The sequence below is a fragment of the Colossoma macropomum genome, unplaced genomic scaffold (genome assembly GCF_904425465.1).
Source record: "Colossoma macropomum unplaced genomic scaffold, Colossoma_macropomum, whole genome shotgun sequence".
In the NCBI taxonomy this organism is placed as follows: domain Eukaryota; kingdom Metazoa; phylum Chordata; class Actinopteri; order Characiformes; family Serrasalmidae; genus Colossoma; species Colossoma macropomum.
This window is the reverse complement of record NW_023494789.1, coordinates 42,576,904-42,598,612: the sequence shown is the minus strand read 5'-3', so window position 1 is coordinate 42,598,612 and position 21,709 is coordinate 42,576,904. Positions and strand designations below refer to the sequence as shown.

General features: G+C 39.1%; 1 protein-coding gene across 4 annotated transcripts; it reads left to right on the top strand.

Moving 5' to 3' along the window:
• The first annotated feature begins 3,193 nt into the window (after positions 1–3,193).
• Positions 3,194–15,330, top strand: trim25 (tripartite motif containing 25). 4 transcript variants are annotated; one of them, XM_036571405.1, is made up of 12 exons: positions 3,194–3,276; positions 4,775–5,483; positions 6,187–6,282; positions 6,423–6,656; positions 7,453–7,621; positions 9,551–9,577; positions 9,831–9,872; positions 11,536–11,619; positions 11,812–11,928; positions 12,224–12,352; positions 12,612–12,659; positions 14,222–15,329. In XM_036571405.1, exons 2-12 carry the CDS (start codon positions 4,863–4,865, stop codon positions 14,755–14,757), a joined length of 2,103 nt encoding a protein of 700 aa, XP_036427298.1. In that variant the 5' UTR covers positions 3,194–3,276; positions 4,775–4,862; the 3' UTR covers positions 14,758–15,329. The 4 variants fall into 4 exon arrangements, with proteins under 4 accessions (XP_036427298.1, XP_036427299.1, XP_036427300.1 ...); XM_036571406.1 differs by lacking the exon at positions 9,551–9,577 and having other exon boundaries at positions 14,222–15,330; XM_036571407.1 differs by lacking the exon at positions 9,831–9,872 and having other exon boundaries at positions 14,222–15,330.
• The last annotated feature ends 6,379 nt before the right edge of the window (positions 15,331–21,709 follow it).

Sequence of the window (21,709 nt, the reverse complement as noted above, 5' to 3'; positions counted from 1 at the left end):
CTTTTTGAAGTGATTGTTATTAGAGTTATTTAATAAATACTTGCACACAAACCATCTTTTTTCTTTGTCATTTTTTTTCTTTCTGTCTTTCCGTTCCTTTCATTTTATATTCTATATTTATACTGTAAAATGCTGCTTGGTGATGAATAATGAGGAGACAGAGCTGAACGTGTTTCTGTTTATTAGGAGGAATAACGTTAGCGCGCTCGGCTAAAGCGTTTGGGAAATGGAGACTGAAACTGGGGAGCGGCGACGCTCTGATAAACAGCAGCGGGCGCTCTCACAGTATTATTGCTATTACTTGTAGAGAGGAGAATTACCACTCTGTAATGTCTTCCAGGTTTCTCAAACTCTAGAGGGCGCTCCGGAGCGAGTCCAAAATGAATGGGTTAAGATGGAGAATTTGAGAAAAGTCATAGTTTATAAATGCTTAAACATTTTTAATGTAAAATATTACAATCTTTTCCTGAACACTGAATAGCATAAAACATTTAAACACTGCTGTTATATTTTTAAGAGCTTTTAAACTCAAGTTTAAAAGGGCGCCTCATGTACGTTCATGACGTCTGTGAGCGCAAACAGCCAATGAGCTGCTCCGCTCACCAACCAATCAGCGCTCAGTAACAGTAATGCACTCAGTAGCAGTAATGTTAGCATCCTGCTGCCTAAAACTTGTTTGCTGTAGAAAAAAGGAAACATACAGGTAAGTTTTCTTTGCTTTTTTAGTGAAATACATTCTTCTACTTTCTAAAATTAAAAGAAAGTTCTGGGCGAGTGATTAGAAACTATTTTAACTTTTTGCTTTTAGCCATTTAGCTCTATTTCCTCCCATTCATTGAGGAGTTGCTCACAGGCTCCTCTGCCATTTTGCAGTCATGTTTTTGTTGTAACAGGGGAAATAGGAAGTGGCCAGGCTCCTCATAAAGCAGCTCTGCTTTAGTTTTGTTTGATCTTTTTATATCATTTACATCAAAAACAGTAGCTAACGTTAGCTGGCTAGCTAACTAACTTGATTATTTTGATAACGTGTTGACAAATGTCGGTTGCTAGGTAACAGACATGACAGTTGATTGTCGACTTTGATCGAGTAGGTTAAGATTTCCTTACTGGACTTAAGATGCTGTAAGATAAGACTCCTAAATTAGATATTACAATGTCTGCTTTTGTGATACGAATTTGTGAAAAATCTTATCTTGACCTGTCAGACTTACATCAAAAACATTAGAAGTTTCTGTCGTACAGCCCAGTTCTGTAGTCCACCTGCACTGGTTTGTGATCTTTTCAACATCAGGTCTTCAGGAGCTGAATTAGGTGAATCAGGAAAAACACACACCTGTCCAGGGTAGGTGGAAATCAGGCTGGAGCTCCAAACTCTGGAGAACTGATCGTATTCTCTATTTATTAGCTACAATATTCTGAGGCAATCCACAATTTGAAGAGCCAATATCACTTTTTTTGCAAATAAACGTCTTTGATGTGGTATGTAAACACAGCTAAAATTCACTCCCCAGTCCATGAACTGCATTTAAATATGCTGTTTTTGTGATGTCACAAAAGCTGACACACATTTACACATATCTGCCCATTCAGTCTACAGAGGTTTAGCTCCGCCCATTCACACTGAAGTGTTTCTGCCTGGACTGCTTTTGAGCAGCCAATCAGAACAGAGGTCATTTACATATGATATGTCTTATAAGTCTTAAAAGCACCATAACAAGTCCTGCCTGTTTAATTCTACATTCTTAAAATGATGGTTCTTCAAGGGTTCTTTAGAAAAGAAAATGGTTCTATGTAGAACCATGAACACTCAATGAACTCTTTGTATAATTACAGGGTTCTTTATATCATCAAAAAGTGTTCTTCTGTTGTATTGTGATGATGTCTAGCTTGTAATAATAGAAAAACCCTTTTTGGTGCTATATAGAACCCTTTTCAAAAATCTTCTTTATAGAACCATCTACAGCACATTCTTCATCAATCTGAAGAACCATTTCATGATGCAAAGAACCCTTTAATCATGCAAAGGGTTTTTTGAGTGTTCATGATTTTATATAGAACCATTTTCTTTACTAAAGAACCCTGAAGAGCCATCATTTTTAAGAGAGTATGGGATAAAGAGAGGCTGGAAAATAGCTATGCAAGAATGAATTATTACTGTTTTCGGTACATAAACCAACACAAATGTTACACGTTGACCTAAACAATAAACAAAGAAATAAATAGAAATACAAGATGATATGTGCCCTTTAAAAGTGTGAAAACCGTAGTAACTGAAAGAAATTACACATTTTAAATGTATTCAGGGATAATTTTAGATTCTTTACTATGTTTTTATGTGATAAAATGTAATAAGATACAGAAAAACACTGTAATAAATTACTACTTTCTAGTTTGGGTTAAAAGGTCTGCACACTTTTAAACCCACAGTACAGACACAAACTCCTGTTTTAGACTGTTGTTTTTGTTGTTTACATAATTTTGTGCTCAGGACACAGATATGGCTTTCCCCTTAGAATTCACATATACATTAACAACTATATAAGTATACATAATTGATACAGATATTAGACCTACAGACTATTATTATTATTATTATTATTACTACTATTATTTATTGTTATTATTATTGTAGATGTATGATCATAGTGCTTAAATATTTAAATTACAGTCCTTGAAACTTTTTTTTTAGAAAAGTAAAAGTATGGTGAAAGAAACAGACATTAATCTTATTTATTAGTCTCCTAACGCCTCTTTAAAATAGGAAACCTGTATTTGGGCGCCATCTGGTGGCAAACTGAAAATACTACTGTCTGTTAAACCTCTATTGTGCCATTTTTGTAGCTTAGAAAACTTAGAAATGCTATTAAAAAGCAATAGTGACACTATACCCTCTTAATTAATTAATATTTTACTTCATAACTCTCTGAATTTATTAATAATACATATCCTCATCTCAGCTGAATCATATACGGAGTTACCTAATAGACCTGAAAGGCTGGTAGGATGAGTTGTAAGCTAAATCTATCTGTCTCTTCGTCATTGGCCCATAAGCTGTAAAAACAACATAACATCAGCTGATTGAAAATGGGTGGTGTGAGGTTTTTGTTTCCCCATTCAGACAACGTCCAATCCTAGCACAGGCAGTGGGTCCAGTAGCCAATCAGAGTGCAGGAGGGCGGGGCTTTCCGGAATGCGGGTGGGAGGAAGAAGGGCTTGTAGTCGAGCACTCGTCTGACGGCGCACTGTATCTAGAGGATATTTACACCTGTGGACTCAGTAAGTAGACTTAATTTAACGACCCTAACCTGATCTGAGTAAACTGTCATGTGCTTTTATGTGCATTTACACCGAATCATACGCCTCGATTTGTAGTTTTAGACACAGATTCGCACCTAAAAGACTAAAGTTTAACTCTCTGTTACCCATATAGGTCTGCCGTTATAAGAAATAGTGAGCAGTTTGTTTAAAAGATCGTTTAAAACGATATTTAGCTGTCAGGTTGTGCTCATTTGCGCTGTGGAGCGGGGCTGTGGAGCTGCTGTCTTAGTTTCGTTTTCTCAATAAACCGACGCTCGCTAATCTCTCAGCCACCGCTACAAACACACGAACTGAGCTTTTATCACGAGGTTATGAGAAGGATAACGGACGTATGGTGCCTTCATAAGGTCACTGATTTAGCTGTTTATCTGTGTGAACCTGATTAGGAGGCTGAAAGTCCAGTTGGTGAATTTTGGCTACTTCCTGATGTCATTCTAAGTGTACACTCTTACAAAGATGGTGCTTCAAGAGTTCTTCAGTAAAGAAAATGGTTCTATATAGAACCGTGAACACTCAGAGAACCCTCTGTATGATTAAAGGGCTTTTTGCATCATGAAAGGGTTCTTCAGACTGATGGAGAATGTGCTGTATATGGTTCTATACAGAACCTTTTTGAAAATGGCTCTGTATTGCCTCCAAATGGGTTCTTCTTTTGTTATGGTGTCAAACTTGCAACAGCAGAAGAACCCTTTTTGGTGCTACATACACTCTTAAAAAAGATGGTTCTTCAGGAGGTTCCTTAGTAATTACAGTGGTTCTACACAGAACTATGAACACTTAAAGAACCATTTGCATGATTAAATGGTTCTTCACATTGACAAATGATGTGTTTATGGTTCTATACAGAACCTTATTGAAAAGTTCTATATAGCACCAAAATGGTTCTGGTATTGTTACGATGTCAAGGTTGTAACTTTGGAAGAACACTTTTTGGTGCCATATGGAACAAACCATATACAGCACATTCTCCATTAATTTAAAGAACCATTTCACCATGCAGAGAACCATTTATGCATGCAAATGGTTCTCTATAGAACTCACGGTTCTAAATAGAAGTATTGCCTTTACCAAAGAACCCTTGAAGAACCATCTTTTTACAGAGTGTGTGTTAGCTGTTAGCTGTGTTCCAAAAAATCAGTTCCATTTATTGTAGTTTACTGTACTTTTTTGTAGTTTACTGTCATTTGCCACAGTCTACCGTAGTTTATTGAGCTTTACTGTAGCCTGCCATAGTTTGCTGTAGTTTACTGTACTTTCTTGTAGTTTTGCTGTAGTTTACTTCAGTCTACTGTAGTTTATTGATGTTTACTGTTGTTTGCTGTAGTTACTGTAGTCTATTGTAGTTTGCTATAGTTTACTATACTCTACTGTAGTTTACTGTAGTTTCGTGTAGTTTATTGAGGTTTACTGTAGTTTGCTGCTGACCTCCTCCTGCTCTGTTTCCTCTGTGCTGCAGGGGCTGATTTCGTTTTCTCAGCAGCGCTTTAGGTTTCGTTTCTCTCCATTTGGGCGGCAAATTTGAAGTCCCTTCTGGGCGAGCGACCATGGCGACGTCACTGCTGAACCTGGAGGAGGACCTCACGTGCAGCATCTGCCTGTGTCCGTTCGACGGGCCGGTGAGCCTCGCGTGCGGCCACAGCTTCTGCCAGCAGTGCCTGGAGGCCGCGTGGAAGGACGCGGGGCCCGTGAGCTGCCCGCACTGCCGCACGCTCTACGCGGTGCGGCCCGTACTGAAGCGGAACACCGTGCTGAGCGCTGTGGTGGACACCATCAGGTTCGCGAGCGACGCCGGCGCGCCGCCGAGCGAGGGCGCGGGAAGGAGGACGAGCAGCAGCGAGCGCGAGGAACCGAAGCCCAGACCCGAACCCAAGCCCGTGCTCTGCGACACCTGCATGCAGGCGAAGGCGGAGAGCACGTGCATGACGTGCGCTGCCTCCTTCTGCAGCGAGCACGTGCGGCCCCACCGCGAGAACCCGGTATACCGCGCGCACCGCCTGGTCGAGCCGCCGCTCGCGGACCTGCAGAACCGCCTGTGCGCCGAGCACGCGAAGCTGCTAGAGTTCTACTGCGCGCCGCACGAGCGCTCCATCTGCAGCGGCTGCCTGCAGGAGCAGCACAGGGGCTGCAGCTTCTACACGGTGGACGAGCAGCGCGAGAAGAAAGAGGTGCACGAGCAGTGTGTGACATAGAGAAATAAAAAGGTTTACGTGTAAAAACTAAAATGTCACTTAATTACATTTTGATCTTATTTTTTATAAATTAAATCATGTAATGCAAATTTAATACATGCAAATGTCAAAATAACTTAAATCAATTACAATGAAAAAAATGTCAATTTATTTGAATTTGGGGTCAAATTTTAAATTTAGCTTAAAAGTAAAATTGACATTGAAAAAATGCTGCGTATGTGTAACAAATAAAATGTAACTTTAATTTTATTTTATTTTTTAAAAATCTTTTAAATGTAAATAAATGTAAATGTCAAACAATCAAAAATAGCTTTAAAAAATCAGTAAAAACAAAAAAAATCAAATTTTAAATTGTTTAAAAGTTATAACTGAAACTTCAATACAGCATGTGTACAAATAAGTTGTATAATAAATCAGCATTTTAAATAATTTTTCATTTTATTTTCTTTAAAATAAACTAAGTAAATAAAAATAACGTTTTTCTATGCCTGTGTGATTAAAAAAAATTCAATTAAATTCAATTAAGTTTCAATTAAAAATTATTTCGAAAATGAAAATAAAAAGTTAAAAAAATAACTTTATTGTTTAATTTTTAAATGTAAAATTCAAATAAAAATTAAAATAAAATTATTAGATTAAATAATTAATGAATTCTATGAACTATGTTTTGTGCTTTAAGTCTGAACTGAAGGAAAAGATGGGCACTCTCGATGGCAAAATTGAAAAGAACCAGTTGGTCATCTCCCAGATGAGGGAACAGCAGGCCAAGCTCAAGGTCAGAGTGTGTCTGTGTGTGCATAAAGAGGTGAAGTGTGTGTAGAGTGAGTGATTTATGTGTTGTTGTGTTTTTAAAGGTAGCTCTTTACTGACCCGCTCTTATTGTGGTTTTGGTCTTGATCTAACATTCCTCCTCAGGATGTAGCGGCGGTCCGTAAGCGTGCTCTGGAGGCCGAGTATCAGCAGCTCAGAGACATGCTGCAGAAGGATGAGAAGGAGGCCATGATGGCTCTGGAAAAGGACCTGGAGACCGGCCTGAGCAAACTCAGCACACTCATGAAGAAGTTCAACCAGAACATTGAGAAGATGAGCGGAACCAAGGACGAAATCAACAGGCTGCTGGTCCAGTCCCACTCTCTGGACTTCTTACAGGTTAACAGCGGGTATCTCTGACCAGGACAGCATTTCCTGGAAGCAATGTTGAGCAACCACCGTAGTAACTGTGGAGAGAGAGTGTTCAACACGATAGTCTCTCCATCAGTTAACGATGGTAGCTGTTCAATGATGCTTTCGGGAAACACACCTCAGGGCTGGGACTGGACTGTTTTTTAACACACAAATACCTCTACAATACGGCTGCATAGTGACGCTGCTGCCTCAAAGCAAGAAGGGCCTGGGTTTGATTCCCCAGCCAGGCGACCAGGGTCCTTTGTGACCCAGGAGTGGCTTAGATGCTAAATGTGTGTGTTCATGTACCAAAAACATTCATAATTATCCTATAGAATTAAACAGGCTATTTTTGTCACTGTGCCTATATGTATGTAAATATGTAAATGCCCCTTGTTTTGATTGGCTGCCCTGAAGCGAGCCTCATTCCAAAGGCTGAAAACTCCATTCCAAAGGCTGAAACATGCCTACAGGAGTTTAGTTTTACTCCTGTAGGCTAGAGTAGATGGATGTGTGTACAACGCATTGATTTTTTTGACATCACAAAAACAGTGAATTCCGAATGGGCTGTTCTTGCAGCGTAGTTTCCATATACGGACTAAGGAGGGAATTATATATTTAGAATTTTTTTCACATACAAACACTTTCATTTTGAAAATTGTACATGATGGGGCCCTTTAAATCTGGTGTAAATGCTGACTTTTTGTAAATATTTTAATTCTCTTTCAATTAATTCTATAATCGCTTGTTTTTGATATCTGGTCCTTTTTGCCTCCTCTAGGCAACTGTGGACTTGCCTTCTGTGGTGACCTTTGACCCATACGCCCCTCGAATCAACCTTGACTCCAAATGTGTCATAGCGCACCACGCCTGCATCGTTAATCTGAAGGAGCAGATATCTAAGGTCCTGCAGCAGCCAGTGGAGAACAGGCTCTCTTTCCTCAAACCAGGTGGGTGTATACATGTAACATACACTGTATATTTTTTCTGTAATTTCTGTTCATATGAGAAGGAATTCGTGCCAGATTGAAAAGCAGTCACTACAGTGGAAAAGCGTTAATTGCAGTGCACACAACATTACGATAAGACATTATACTGGGTTTATTAGCAGAAAAAGCAACCAGGCTACTGTTGAAATGCATAAAAAATACATCAAATGGAATTCTCTAGCTATGAATGTGTGTATGTATGGCAAATGGATTAAGTGATATAATTAATGAGATAGAAAAAGAAAAATATGATGATGTGATACTGTTTTAAGATTCTTCTGAAGCAGACAAACGTTACCGTGCCGTTGGGCCGCTTCTGCCATTGTGGCAGAGAGTGCATTTGCACGTGACGTCACTGGGGCTGAGAGTGTATGTCTGCAGATAGACTCTGTGGTGTATTTCACTGGTTTTACTGTTTAGATTACAGTACAATGAAGCAAATCTGTTTAAAGTACTGCATAGTGGACGGAAATTCATAGTATTCGATTGCGTCATTAAGAAAACCACATCGCCATGTTGGCAGGCGAGCTGTAGCTCTGACTGTGCTCTGAAAGAGCTTGTCTCATCACTGTTACAGCAGCTACAACCATCTCAGCCATTCAGATTTCAGCTTTTATTTGTTATCACAAAATCAAGGCAATAAACTCAGAAATATGCAGTTAATATGCTTAAAAATGATGTTTAAAAAAGCAAACGTTAAATGTTACAGAGCTGCTGAGCTGCATTAATATCTGTGAAGCAGAGTTAATGCAACACATTTGTAGTTAACTTATGGTAAAGTTAGTTAGCATTAGCCTAGCTAGCTATCTAATATTGTGATATTATCCTTTATCAAAATAATGAGGCATGTGATATTCATATATGTCATTATACATCAGAATTTAATGAATAAACTTATGCTGGTTATCCTTTATATTTACATGTATCTGATCACCACTACTATGATAATGCTAATTTCAGCTAGCTGTGGGATTCAGTCTCTATGGCATTTGCAGTGACATGTTAGCACCAAGCTAATGGTGGTGTACATTCACTTTTTCACATTGAGTTTAATACCACACGGCTCGAGCTTGGAGCTGCATGTGACATATTTCCAATTTATATACTGCAGTTTTTCAGTTACCCCATTAGTAAATACTTGAACTTAAAGCGAAACTGTGAGTGTTATTAGAGGAGCCTGTTAGCTTTTGATAAGAGAAGCTGTGCATATTTTTTTAAAAAACTGAAATGAATGTATTCTTTTCTTAGGATTTTTGTTTCTAAGGAGCAATTTAACTGCTGTTTCACTGTTCACTAATATGTGTATGTATACACTCTCATACAAAATATAATGTTTTTTATTAATGCCTTTGGGCTGGTCAAAGTCCAGATCTAAACCCTATAGGGAATATTTGGTCTCACAGTAAACACAAATTAGCTTGGCGAGAGCCGGCAGGAAGGCAGGGCGTGAACCTCGAGATTGGATGATAACCGCAAGGACTTGAGGGGACGGCCTCCTGGGCAACGCCTCCAGTCCCGCAGCAAGACCCCTTTAATAGACCTTATGTTTGATCCCAGGGGGCGCTGTGGAATGGGGGCAGGGCCAGCAAACTTTCTTTCTCTCTTGGCTCATGCCCTTATGCTGCCCTTAATGAAAGCTTGGAAGCCACTGAAGTGTGGCCAACTTTAGGTTTCATTTCTGATTTTGTTTGTGAGTGTAAAATAAGGTCAAAATGCACGCTGCATCCGTCTCTCCTGCCTCAAGGGTCCTTCCTCCACCTGGGGTAGCACAGGCCATACTACAGTAGTCTTATTAAAGTATAGTTTTGTACTATGTGTCTATGGACTTGTGTAAAATGTTGTGTGATTACAGTAAATTGAAAAGTCTGTGTATGCGTAAATTTTTTACAGAACTGGGAAATCCTCTTGCTAACGAAGGTGAGACAGAACACAAAATGATAAACAAACAAACACACAGATAATCGGTTTTGTGGTTTAATTCAACCCAGCTCAGCTTGAATGAACAGTGGAATCTGAGGGGCTTCTGAACGGAGGTTAATCTGCTTTTGATTACAGCTTTCTAACACTAACTCCATTCTGGTGGATGGGGCTGTTTTCCCTATAATTAATAATCATTCTAATGTAATCAGAGGTGATGCAGTTGAGCTAAACTAAATCCTTCTTTGTTTAGGTGCTGGTAACGCTCCCACTACGTTACCAAACCCGAGGGAGGGTGAGTGCTGTAATGCCTTATTTAAAATAATTAATAGCAAATCACAGTAAAATTTTCTTCCACCCAGAAATGTAGTTAGTTTTACAGTATGCTGTTGTTGCCAAGCAGCCAGGGGCTGCTGAAGGAGGACAAGAACATTCAGTCTCCCGTTACTGTAGCCTATATTGAAGTCCTGAGTGAGTGAGTGTAATATAATGATAAAATATCATGGCATAGCAATGAGTACTTTGACATACACTTAATAATCCAGTACTGCAGAAAATCAGATTTTGTCAGTAATTCGATCAACACGTTTACATGCACTCGAGTAATCAGATAATGGGAAACTCCAGATCTACATGAGTCAGGCAGTAATCAGATTTCTGCTTTGCAACTGGCCAATAAACTCACAGAAGAAGATGTGACGTAAACATATCGTGATTTGGTGTTTGGTTTCAGCGCCGCTCCAAAAGTGTTTTGTGGTACCACCGTCTGTTCTCGCGCATGCACAGACTGAGAAATCTGAAAGAAATCAAAGTAAGAGTTTACATGCACTGAGAAACCTGATTACTGAACTAAAATCTAGTTCTCTTTATCATATTTCTTGATCAGATTTCTAGATCAAAGTATGGTGTTTACATCACCATTTTAATGATTGGATAACTGCAGAAATCCTGTTATGATCGGATTATTGAGTGCATGAAAACGCACTCAGTGTTTAATACCGAAGCGTTTGCCTTATAAGTAGTTTTTACTTACCAAATTATCACCAAAATCATAATGCTCATTTATGCTGGTGACTCTTGTATTGTCTTAGCATCAAGCTAATGATGCTAAAGCTAAAGCTAACACATTCGTTTTCCCACTCTGGGTTTAATACTAATGTTACTTAAGGCAGACATAAACCATAAACAGTTTAAGTGTGTAAGACCTTCAAATAACATATTTTTACTTTTTTCAGTTGCACAGTGAATTGTTCAATAAATAGGTCACTGCTATATTTTAGCCTTGTTGCTAAGAAAATATGTTCTCAGCTTCTCAGTTTAAACAAAACCAGGTTTAATTAATTTATTCATACACTCTGTGCTCCATGCAAGCAGCAGCCATTCATTCACAGCACAGTGGTTTTTAGCTCATTAATACAGAATAATACAGTTGTTCTTTTATGGTACAGTAGAAGCAATTCAGCTGCCTATGCTTCCTGTACTATAATGCAGTCTGTTAGAATAACTGTGTGTGTCAATATAGATATGCACATTTTTCCATTCAGTTTATGCAGAGCCTGGTAATGAACTGATGAATCAATTTAAATAATAAGACAAAAAACTGCATCATAGTCCTATTTTTGCAGTTTATATTGTGTTTGTTGTTTTAAACTTCCTATCTATCTTTCCATCCATCTATACATCCATCCATCATTTATTCATTCATCCATTTATCCATCTTTCCGTCAACCCATCCATCCATCCATCCATCCCTCCATCCATTCTTCCATCCCTCTACCCATCCATCCATCCATCCACCTGTAAATCTATTCAATCATTCATTCATTCACTCATTTATTCACTGTTCTATTCTTCCATTCATCCACCCATCCATCCCTCCTTCCATTCATTCATCCATCCATACATCCATGCCTCCATCCCACAGTCTATATCTTTATCTATTTGCTCTTATATTACAGGTTCTGCCCCCAGTGAAGACCCCAGGCCCACCAGTCCATCTCAGGCTAAAGGTGCACCTGGAGGAACCAAAAAGAAACCACCACGTAAGACACAAGGAACATTTTCACTCTTTTTCTCACTCATTTATTGGAAGAGACATTTATAAAGCAGTCCTCAAAAGCTCATGTATCAATCATCTTTCTTTATAGAGACCTACTTTTATAGTGTATATTTTGCCTGAAAAGAAATCCTGTGTTCCTGCAGCATGTTATTTGTTTAACGTTTCTGTTTCAAAGGAGAGAAAAAGGAGAACAAAGGAGAGAAGAAGGAGAACAAAGGAGAGAAAAAGGACAACAGAGGAGAGAAAAAGGAGAACAAAGATCAGAAAGAGCGCAAAGAATACAAAGGAGAGAGTAAGTCGTTAAAACCCTGTTATTTTGCTTTGCACATTATCACATTTACACATTATCACACTTTCTCCATCATTACATGGAGAAAACAAATGACTCGATTCCAGTAGTGAGTGAAAAAAACAACCTAGTCTGCTGTCATCTATATGCTGTGAAAGAAAAAAAATTAAAAAAAATGAAAAGTGTCAAATTTCTAATTACCAGATTATTCAGCTTTTAGATTTACTGCAGCACTTTTCAGTGTAGCTGTGTAGTATAATTATGATTTTAAATAACAATCATTTTTCTTTCTTTCCAGGAGCCAAGAAGTTTCCTAACAAAGGAATGGCCCCTCCATTCTCCAACAGAATGGATGGTGGTATGAATTTCACTGGTGGTATGAATTTCGCTGGTGGTATGAATTTCGCTGGATATGCTCCTGATTTTGGTAGGTCATTTTTTACTTTACTACTCTTTTCCTGCATTAACCATTATAATCCACACCATAATATGCTCAGCCAGGCCAAAACAACACTGCAACAATAGTTATGCAGGTCCAGTTAAGTTAAAATAAGGTTAAATATACACTAAGGAGAATTTCCATCTCAAAATCTGACAGCAGACACAGGCCTGAATTGAATGTAGACCCATATGAGTGTTAAAATTAATGCTTTGATTTGACGCTGTTTCTGTCTTTTTCTGCTCAGCTTCAGTTGATATGGGCGTAGCTGTGAGAAGGAGTGATCTCCTGCGGTGTAAGTCATCCTAGAAAAACAGTTCATGCTTGTTATTCCTAATGAACATAGAGATACTAAATGTCCACAAGTATCCAGACACCCCTTTTAATGAACAAAAATTGGTGCACCCACTGGTGGCACAAGTGTTAAACCGAATGCACACAAATTAATCTTCATCAAAAAACATTGGCAGTTGAATGGGACATTTAGTGGTGATGAAGCTCCATTGAACACCTTTGGGATGAGTTGCAGTTATGAAGGTCCTTTGAACACATTTGGGATGAGTTGCAGTTATGAAGGTCCTTTGAACAACTATGGGATGAGTTGGTCTAATGAAACTTCATTGAATGCCTTTGGGATGAGTTGAAGTGATGATGCTTCACTGAACTCCTTTGGGATGAGTTGGTGTGATGAAGCTCAATTTGAACACCTTTGGGATGAGTTGGTGTGATGAAGCTCAATTTGAACACCTTTGGGATGAGTTGGTGTGATGAAGCTTTGTTGAACACCTTTGGGATGAGTTGGTCTAATTAAGCTTCATTGAACATCTTTGGGATGAGTTGGTCTAATTAGGCTTCACTGAACACCTTTGGGATGAGTTGGTGTGATGAAGCTCAATTTGAACACCTTTGGGATGAGTTGGTGTGATGAAGCTTTGTTGAACACCTTTGGGATGAGTTGGTCTAATTAAGCTTCATTGAACATCTTTGGGATGAGTTGGTCTAATTAGGCTTCACTGAACATCTTTGGGATGAGTTGGTGTGATGAAGCTTCATTGAACACCTATGGGATGAGTTGGTGTGATGAAGCTCCATTGAACACCTTTGGGTTGAGTTGTAGTTATGGAGGTCCTTTGAACACCTTTGGGAGTGTGAAGAAGCTCTACTATACCCATTTGGGATGAGTCAGAGTGAGGAAGCTTCACTGAACTTTGGGATGCATTGCCGTTATAGAGGTCCATTAAATGCCTTTAGGGTGAATTTGAGTGATGGAGCTCAGAATTGGAAAAAGTTGGTGTGATCAAGCTCCATTGAACACAACATTTGGGGTGAGTTGAAGTGATGATGCTTCATTGAACTCCTTGGGATGAGCTTGAGTCATTAAGCTCAGCTGTACCTCTTTTAGATAAGTCTGATTGATGAAGCTCCATTGAACTCCTTTGGGATGAGTTGGAGTGACGACACACTGCTGAACACCAATGTGTTAGAGTTACGAAGCTGAATTAAATACATTTGGATGAATCTGAGTGATGAAGCTCTGCTGAACATCTTATGGATCAGTTTGAGTGATGAAGCTCCATTGACCTCCTTTGGAATGAGCTGGAGTTATGAAGTTCCATTCAACAACTTAGGTGTCTAACACCTTAGACAAGAGTTTGAGTGATGAAGCTCTTTTGAACTTCTTTGGAGGGAGCTGAACTGATGAGCACCTTTGGTACATCTAGTGGAAAGACCTCTTAGAAAACTTGCCTTCCCTAAAACTCTTAATTTTGTCAGAAATGTTTGAAGAGTGGGTGTGTGGATACTTTTGGTTGCTTAGAACATGCCTGACTGAAAACGTGTATATTTCTTTTTATCTAGATGCCACAATTCTCATGTTTGACCAGAGGACGGCCCACAGACGGGTGGTCCTCTCAGAGAACAACACCAAAGCGTCCGTATCGGATGAGCCGTCTGCCTATCCGGACCTCCCGACCCGATTCACTGTGTGCTCGCAGGTGCTCTGCTCCAAGGGTTTCTCTCAGGGCTACCACTACTGGGAGGTTAAAATGAGCAGCAATAATTTCTGCGGCATCGGCCTGGCCTACGGCAGCATCGACCGCAAAGGTCCGTCCAGTCGCTTGGGTCGGAACGCCCAGTCCTGGTGCGTCGAGTGGTTCAACGTGAAGCTGTCCGCCTGGCACAACAGCAGCGAGACGGTGCTTAATAACCCAAACCCTAGCCGGGTGGGGGTGCTGCTCGACTGTGGTGGGGGATCTGCCACGCTTTATAACGTGATGGCCGACCGTGCATATGCATTCCACACGTTCGTTTTCCCCTTCTCTGAGCCAGTTTACCCTGCTTTCTGGATCTTCTCCACTGGGTCCTCCGTCACCCTGTGTAAGCTCAATAATTAATGGCTCTTGTAAATGATCACTCATATGCGATAATGAGGATCAGGTGATTCTGTTATCATACAGTTCATTAACAAATCACTGCTGCCATGAGAAACTATGAGCTTATTTCTGCATGATTAATAATTGTTGTTGAGAAAACCTCTTTTGTCCAAGAGTTGTTCCACTCATGTTGCCATATCTGATAACAATACTTTATTTTTATTACCAGACTGCTGTCTAGTGGTTGCTAAGCAACAACAATATACTGTCACTGTTTTATCTCCATTTTTGTCATTCTTAGTTTTTTCTAATAATTTGAAAAGGCCTGTTGTCCTTTATGTTGTGTCAGTATTTCATGATGAATGTGGCAACCGAAATGGTCCAAAATTACTGGTTGTGTTCCAACAGCAATGATATGTTTTTGGGGTCTTCTTTGCTTAAATTCATGTTAATTTAGCCTTGTGTGGTGTTCAGGTCTGTGGGACCCATTTTCAATGTTTACCAAAAGAAAAAATTATGCTATTTATTATTATTTCAATCCCAGAGTCCTTGGCTTTTGCTCATTTTCTGTGAATAACATATTTCCATAAAATAACATTTTTCATAAAATAACACATTTCCAATAACTTCACACTGTACACCCCCTACACATTTATATTACACATGTGGTGTTGGGTGAACCTGTGGGAATAAAAGTGTGGAGGTGCTGTGTCCCTTCACTCTTCTCCTCCTACATGGCCTGCTGTCAGTGTGTGTGTGTTTGTGTGTGTGAGGGTGGACAACATGGACAGGCTGCTGACTGGCTACAGCTACTAAAGGAGAACCCTACGCTGACTACTTGTGATATTTTAAACATCTGGCATTTTTACATAAATTGTTATGGCTGTATTGAAAAATTATTGTATTGATAAAAAAAACAATAATGCAGTGGGTCCACCAGACCACTGAGTAACAAAAACATGACCACCACACAAGGGTTAAAAGCAACACAACATATATGTTGTCATGAAAAAAACATGACAGCTATGATGATATTCACCATAGGATACAAATTCATTAAATTTCTATAAGTTGAAAACATCCTTCTAGTTAAAACTCCAAAGAACCAAATAATCCATTCTGAACACTTTACTTTTTTATAGTAGTCAAACTACCACAATCAAAGTCTCTGCTTTTGTATTTTTTTCATGAAAATAAGTCGCTTTGGACCTAAAGGCCTTAATATGACAAACAATAATGCCTTTATTTATTATTGTTGGCATGAAAAGTTGCTTTAAAAAAAAAAAATTCACGTTTTCTCATGACAGCAGTGTAATACAGTAAAACGTCAACTTTTTAGTGGTAATCATATCAGTGATTTGCAATATTGTGTCATTAGTTCTATTAGGCTAATGAGTTCTTGATTATTTGCTGATTTTGATGAGTGAAACGTGGTAGGGGACAAATTCTTATTCACAAAGGAGTGATGTGACTCTAATCTTCTCCTCCCAAAGTGTAACACACCCAAAAGGAACAGTGAAAAGTATAACGTTCAGGCTTCAAGATTGCTTCTACTGTTTTCTGCTACTGTGTAAACGTTAGAACCCTTTTCATGTATTTATTTTCTGGTCAAAACAGCCACTGAGTACAAGTTATTAATTTATATCAGCTTTTTTACAGTGTTCAGTGCGACACACTTTATTACAGCTTCCATTGTTTTCAGGAGACTCACTTTCAGTTTCTCATAGAAATCTGCAGACACACCTCCAAAGTTCAGTCTTAGACGTTGGTTGATCGTTTTCTGAAGTAATCAAACACATTCAGTGATGTTAAGATCTGGGCTCTGGAGTGGTCAGTCCATTGTTCAGCTTCTTTGTTTGATGTGTCTGTCTCCTTTTCTCAGTGAGGCTTCTTGAACAGCTACACATCCTTTCAAACCCTTAGCACTGAGTTGTCTTCTCACAGTGGATGGATGGATAGAAACACCCGTGGATGTTTTCAGATCTGAAGCAGCTTGATTTTCTCCTCTCTTTCAAAGATGAAAGCTTTAAGTTCATCTGATGGGGCAGGTTTGGTGTCTACCAGATCTTCCAGGTGGTTGTTAGGAATCCCGTTTTCTCTGTAGCTTTTAATGATTTTTCGCGCTCCAGTTTTGGAAGCTGACTTATTTTCCTTTGACTTTCTCCTTCCTTATGCAAGTGGATTATCTTGCATCTAATCTCCTTAAACAGAAATATCTGAAAAATAAATAACGTACTTAATGGCTGTTTTGACTTGAATTTAAATAAATGAAAGGTGCTTTCTGATTTTTGTGAGTCTATTAGAGATTACTTGACAACTCCACATGGTTTGAGGCAAGTGTCAAAAATGATTTTGGTATGCAGGTAGCTCCATGCTAATTGGTGGGGTGTAAGCTTTCACTACTTTAGCAACATTAGCCTTGTAGCTGTGAATAAGATAGGAAGCATTAGTCGAATGCATTAGCTTAGTATTACTTTATCAGTCAATTGCCTGCAGTTTCATGCTGACAAACAGCTCCTGTTTATTTATAGAGTGTTGACTTATCAGCTCCACCTTGTACAGGTTTTACTGCCAGTAGGCAAATGTGGGCAAAGTCCACAGCCACAGCATTTTAACCAGAGGAGAGGCCAATAAAAGCGACTCCTGACGAACTTTCCGAGTGCACTATGCTACCTGTAGTGTGGCCAGATGTGAACTCGTAACGACAATACATGTCTCGGGACAGTTTGTTAAAATCAGTGCTGGATTCTGGTGAAAACCAGCACAAACAAGACTTTGCCCCCTCTAAAACCTGCCCCCAGTTCCCTGGCCCAGGCTTGTTTAAGGGCCCGATACACAATAATAACATGAGCTAAACAAGCTAGCTAGTCAAATCATTAGCTAACGGAACTGTTTTCGGTTCTTTTTTGCCGTATGTAATGTGTTCACTGCACACATGACTGTGCATGATAAATTGGAGGCTTTGGAGTCTTGTAATGACAAGCGCACCAGCGCCCCCTACTATGTGTTCTGCCTTCACAAAGCATAAAAAAATTCACACCTAGTTTGTTCCCACCCACATTTAGCCCAAAACTGCTCAAGGTTGTCCCTAGAGATCACGTCTTGTCCCGTGAGAAAAGCTGTAGTGAGGTGCCTTTCATGGTTTTTCATACCTTTTTTAAACTGCAATATAAAATATATTCAGTTTGCTCGTTGGGCATCTCACTGCTCAAACAAATAAAGAAACAACAGCCTTGAACTTGATGTTGAGGCAAAAAACGGACCTTGAAGTCGAAAGTGTTTGTGGATTGTGCCGTTTTCTTTCCTTCCACTGGAGGCATAATTAACCTCATATACCAAAGCAGTGGATTGGGAAAGAGTGACGTCACAATAATAAGACGTAGTGTATAAAAAAACTTCACTGGCGTATCCAGTAGGGGTGGGGCTTTATGATATGATATTATCTTGATATTATTAAAGATTTGTTATATGTTAAGCATTGTTAACATTTTACTGTAGTGTTCACAGGGATACATGACAACTGACATAACCTTACATAAATGTTTATAAATGTTTCTATCGGCATCATCTGTCATAAAAGCTACTTTAGCTAACTGATCAAAATTGGCAAATGTGAGCATTTATAAACATTTATGTCAGGTAATGTCATTTGTCATGACAAGGTTATGTTGGTGTCATGAAGTCTGAACAGCACCCTATAGTAAAGTGTTACCAGCATTGCAATATGACATTTAGATATGGGGGGGACTCCTTGGCGCCCTCTTGTGGACTAAGAAAACATTAGTATTTGGTATTTAGTCGGCTTAATAGATGTTAAAAATATTAATAAGAAAATATCAGTCATTTGGTATATCGGTACCCATAGTATCGCAATCCTATATCGTATCGTGTTTGCTCCCACCTCTCACATCCTGCTATTTATAACCATGGCATCCATTTGAAGTCCACCATAATGGTGCAATTCAAGGGTGCATGCAGAGCCAGAACACCCAAATGGAAGTGGTCAGGACTCTGTTTGGCTGCCCTGGGCAATGAAAGTAAGAATGAATTACTTTTACTTCATTTGAGCCCAGGCTTGCTTCGGCTTCGTCACATCAGACATGGCTGATAATTCCGTTTAGGACAGCGACTGATGTGTTAAACTCTGGATAATAAGAGCAAACCCCTTTTACGCTGATCTAGGACCAGCTCCACATACATAATGATCTCAAATATTATGAGAGAGACTGGATAACTGGTATCAGATCAATAAAAAAGGGGGGCTTTGTCTACTGGCACTGTTCAGAAGCAGAACTCAGGCTAAACTCATTGACTAACATGGTTTGTTTGGGTGTTTCATGCTTTAAGGTAATGCGTGTGCAGGCTGTATCAGATCAGATTGTCATTTGTTCCCAGACTTGTTAACTGAAAGTAACACATACTGTCAAATACTTTATATTCTTATTCTTATTTTCCTGTGTGCACATGAAAATAGCAAGTATATATTAGAGGTGAGTGACAGCAAAAAATTTAATGTGAAGATATCTGAAGACATTTTTGATGTTTCACAATATTCTGTTTTTCTGAGGTTTGTAAACAAATTCAGATAGTTAAACAGCTAAACTGCAAAGCTTCAGCGCAGTGTATAAATCTACATTCCCCCTCAGTAAAATGTAATATTGCATAGTGATAAATGACATTTGACTGCCTTTATCAGGAATACTCTGCTTTACTGACGTAGTTTCATTTTTTGTGTTTGTTGTTAATTTTCTATTTTGCCCATTCAAAATGAAAATAGTTTCCCCACTTTTGTCAATGAATTCTTCATTAAACCAAAATCAAATCATCTACAAAATGCTTGCCTATTTTTTCTGCAATAAATAAAGTGTCTGCTTTCTGAATCTTCCTAAATGTTTATGCTACTGAAAGGGAACGTATTAGAATATACTGTAATATGTTTTTATTACAACCCCAATTCCAAAAAAGTTGGGACGCTGTACACCTCCCCGTGTAAAATGTAAATAAATGTAAGTAAAAACAGAATGCAATCTTTTGCAAATCTCATAGACCCATATGTTATTCACAATAGAACATAGAACACATCAGATGTTGAAAGTGAGACATTTTACCATTTCATGAAAAACATTAACTCATTTAGAACTTGATGGCAGCAACGCATCTCAAAAAAGTTTGGACAGGTCAATATCTACCATTGTGTAGCATCTGTAAATGTCTGGGAAGTGAGGAGACCAATTGCTGGAGTTTTAGGAGAGGAATGTTGCCCCATTCTTCTCTGATGTAGGATTCTAGCTGCTCAACAGTCCTGAGTCTTCTTTGCTGGATTTTTAGTTTCATGATGTGCCAAATGTTTTCTATGGGTAAAGGTCTGGACTGTAGGCAGGCCAGTTCAGCACCCGGACTCTTCTTCTACAAATCCATGCTGTTGTGATGGATGCAGTATGTGGTTTAGCATTGTCTTGCTGAAATATGCAAGGCCTTCCATGAAAGAGAGGCTGTCTGGATGGGAGCATATGTTGTTCTAACACCTCTATATACTGTTCAGCATTGATAGTGCCTCTCCAGATGTGTAAGCTGCCCACACCATAAGCACTAATGCAAACCCATACCATCAGAGATGCAGGCTTTTGAACTGTGCACTGATAAGAAGCTGGATGGTCCCTCTCCTCTCGAGTCTGCAGGACACAGTGTTTGTGGTTTCCAAAAAGAACTTAAAATTTTAATTAATCTGACCACAAAACAGTTTTCCACTTTGCCTCAGTCCATTTTAAATGAGCTTTGGCCCAGAGAAGACGGCGACGTTTCTCGATCGTGTTGACATATGGCTTCTTCTTTGCATGATACAGCTTAAACTTGCAACTTGCATGTAGATTGCACGGCGAACTGTGTTCACAGACAGTGATTTCTGGAAGTTTCCTGAGACCGTGTAGTGATTTCCAGTACAGAATCATGCCTATTTTCAATACAGAGCCGTCTGAGGGCCCAAAGATCACAAGCATGCAATATTGACGGTCTGCCTTGTCCGCTGCGTACAGGGATTTCTCCAGATTCTCTGAATATTTTGATGATTTTATGTACTGTAGATGGTGTGATATCCAAAGTCTTTGCAATTTTACGTTGAGGAACATTTTTCTGAAATGGTTCCACATTTTTTAGACACAATTTTTCACAGATTGGTGATCCTCTGCCCATCTTTGCTTCTGAAAGACTCTGCCTCTCTAAAATGCTCTTTTTATACCCAGCCATGTGAGTTAGTTGCAAATTGCTCTTCCAGCTGTTCTTTTTCACTCAACTTTTTTGAGATGTGTTGCTGCCGTCAAGTTCTAAATGAGGTAATGTTTTTCATGAAATGGTAAAATTGTCTCACTTTCAACAACTGATATATGTTCTATGTTCTATTGTGAATTAAATATGGGCCTATGTCATTTGCAAATCATTGCATTCTGTTTTTATTTACATTTATTTTACACCGCGTCCCAAAAACAGTGTTTTTTGGAATTGGGGTTGCATATCACAACATACAAATGAAAAATGTAATGTCTTTTCAATATACTACACCATATAAAAATAAAAGGGCCCATTTCCCACATTTTATGTTTTATTCTTCCCGCCTTCGGTCTGCTCATGATGTTTATGTAGTCGCAATTAATCTTCCAACCTCTCCTTATCCCTTAGAATTAATCTCTTTATGTTGCTGTGCCTTGACTACTGATAAATGTAAATGAGTTCTGATTGGATGGATGGTGTTGCGCCTCATTCAGACAGCAGTCTGGTCTGAAACACTCATTGTCCACTCTATTAGACACTCCTACCTTGTTGGTCCACCTAGATGTAAAGTTAGAGACGATAGCTCATCTGTTGCTGCACAGTTTGTGTTGGTCATCCTCTAGTCCTTTATCAGTGGTCACAGGATGCTGCCCACAGGACACTGTTGGCTGGATATTTTTGGTTGGTGGACTATTCTCAGTCCAGCAGT

Coding starts and splice junctions, on each gene's coding strand:
- trim25 (XM_036571405.1), top strand. CDS start 4,863: ATGGCGACGTCACTGCTGAACCTGGAGGAGGACCTCACGTGCAGCATC. Junction 6,283..6,422: donor AACAGCAGGCCAAGCTCAAG/GTCAGAGTGTGT, acceptor ATTCCTCCTCAG/GATGTAGCGGCGGTCCGTAA. Junction 9,873..11,535: donor GTTACCAAACCCGAGGGAGG/GTGAGTGCTGTA, acceptor CTTATATTACAG/GTTCTGCCCCCAGTGAAGAC.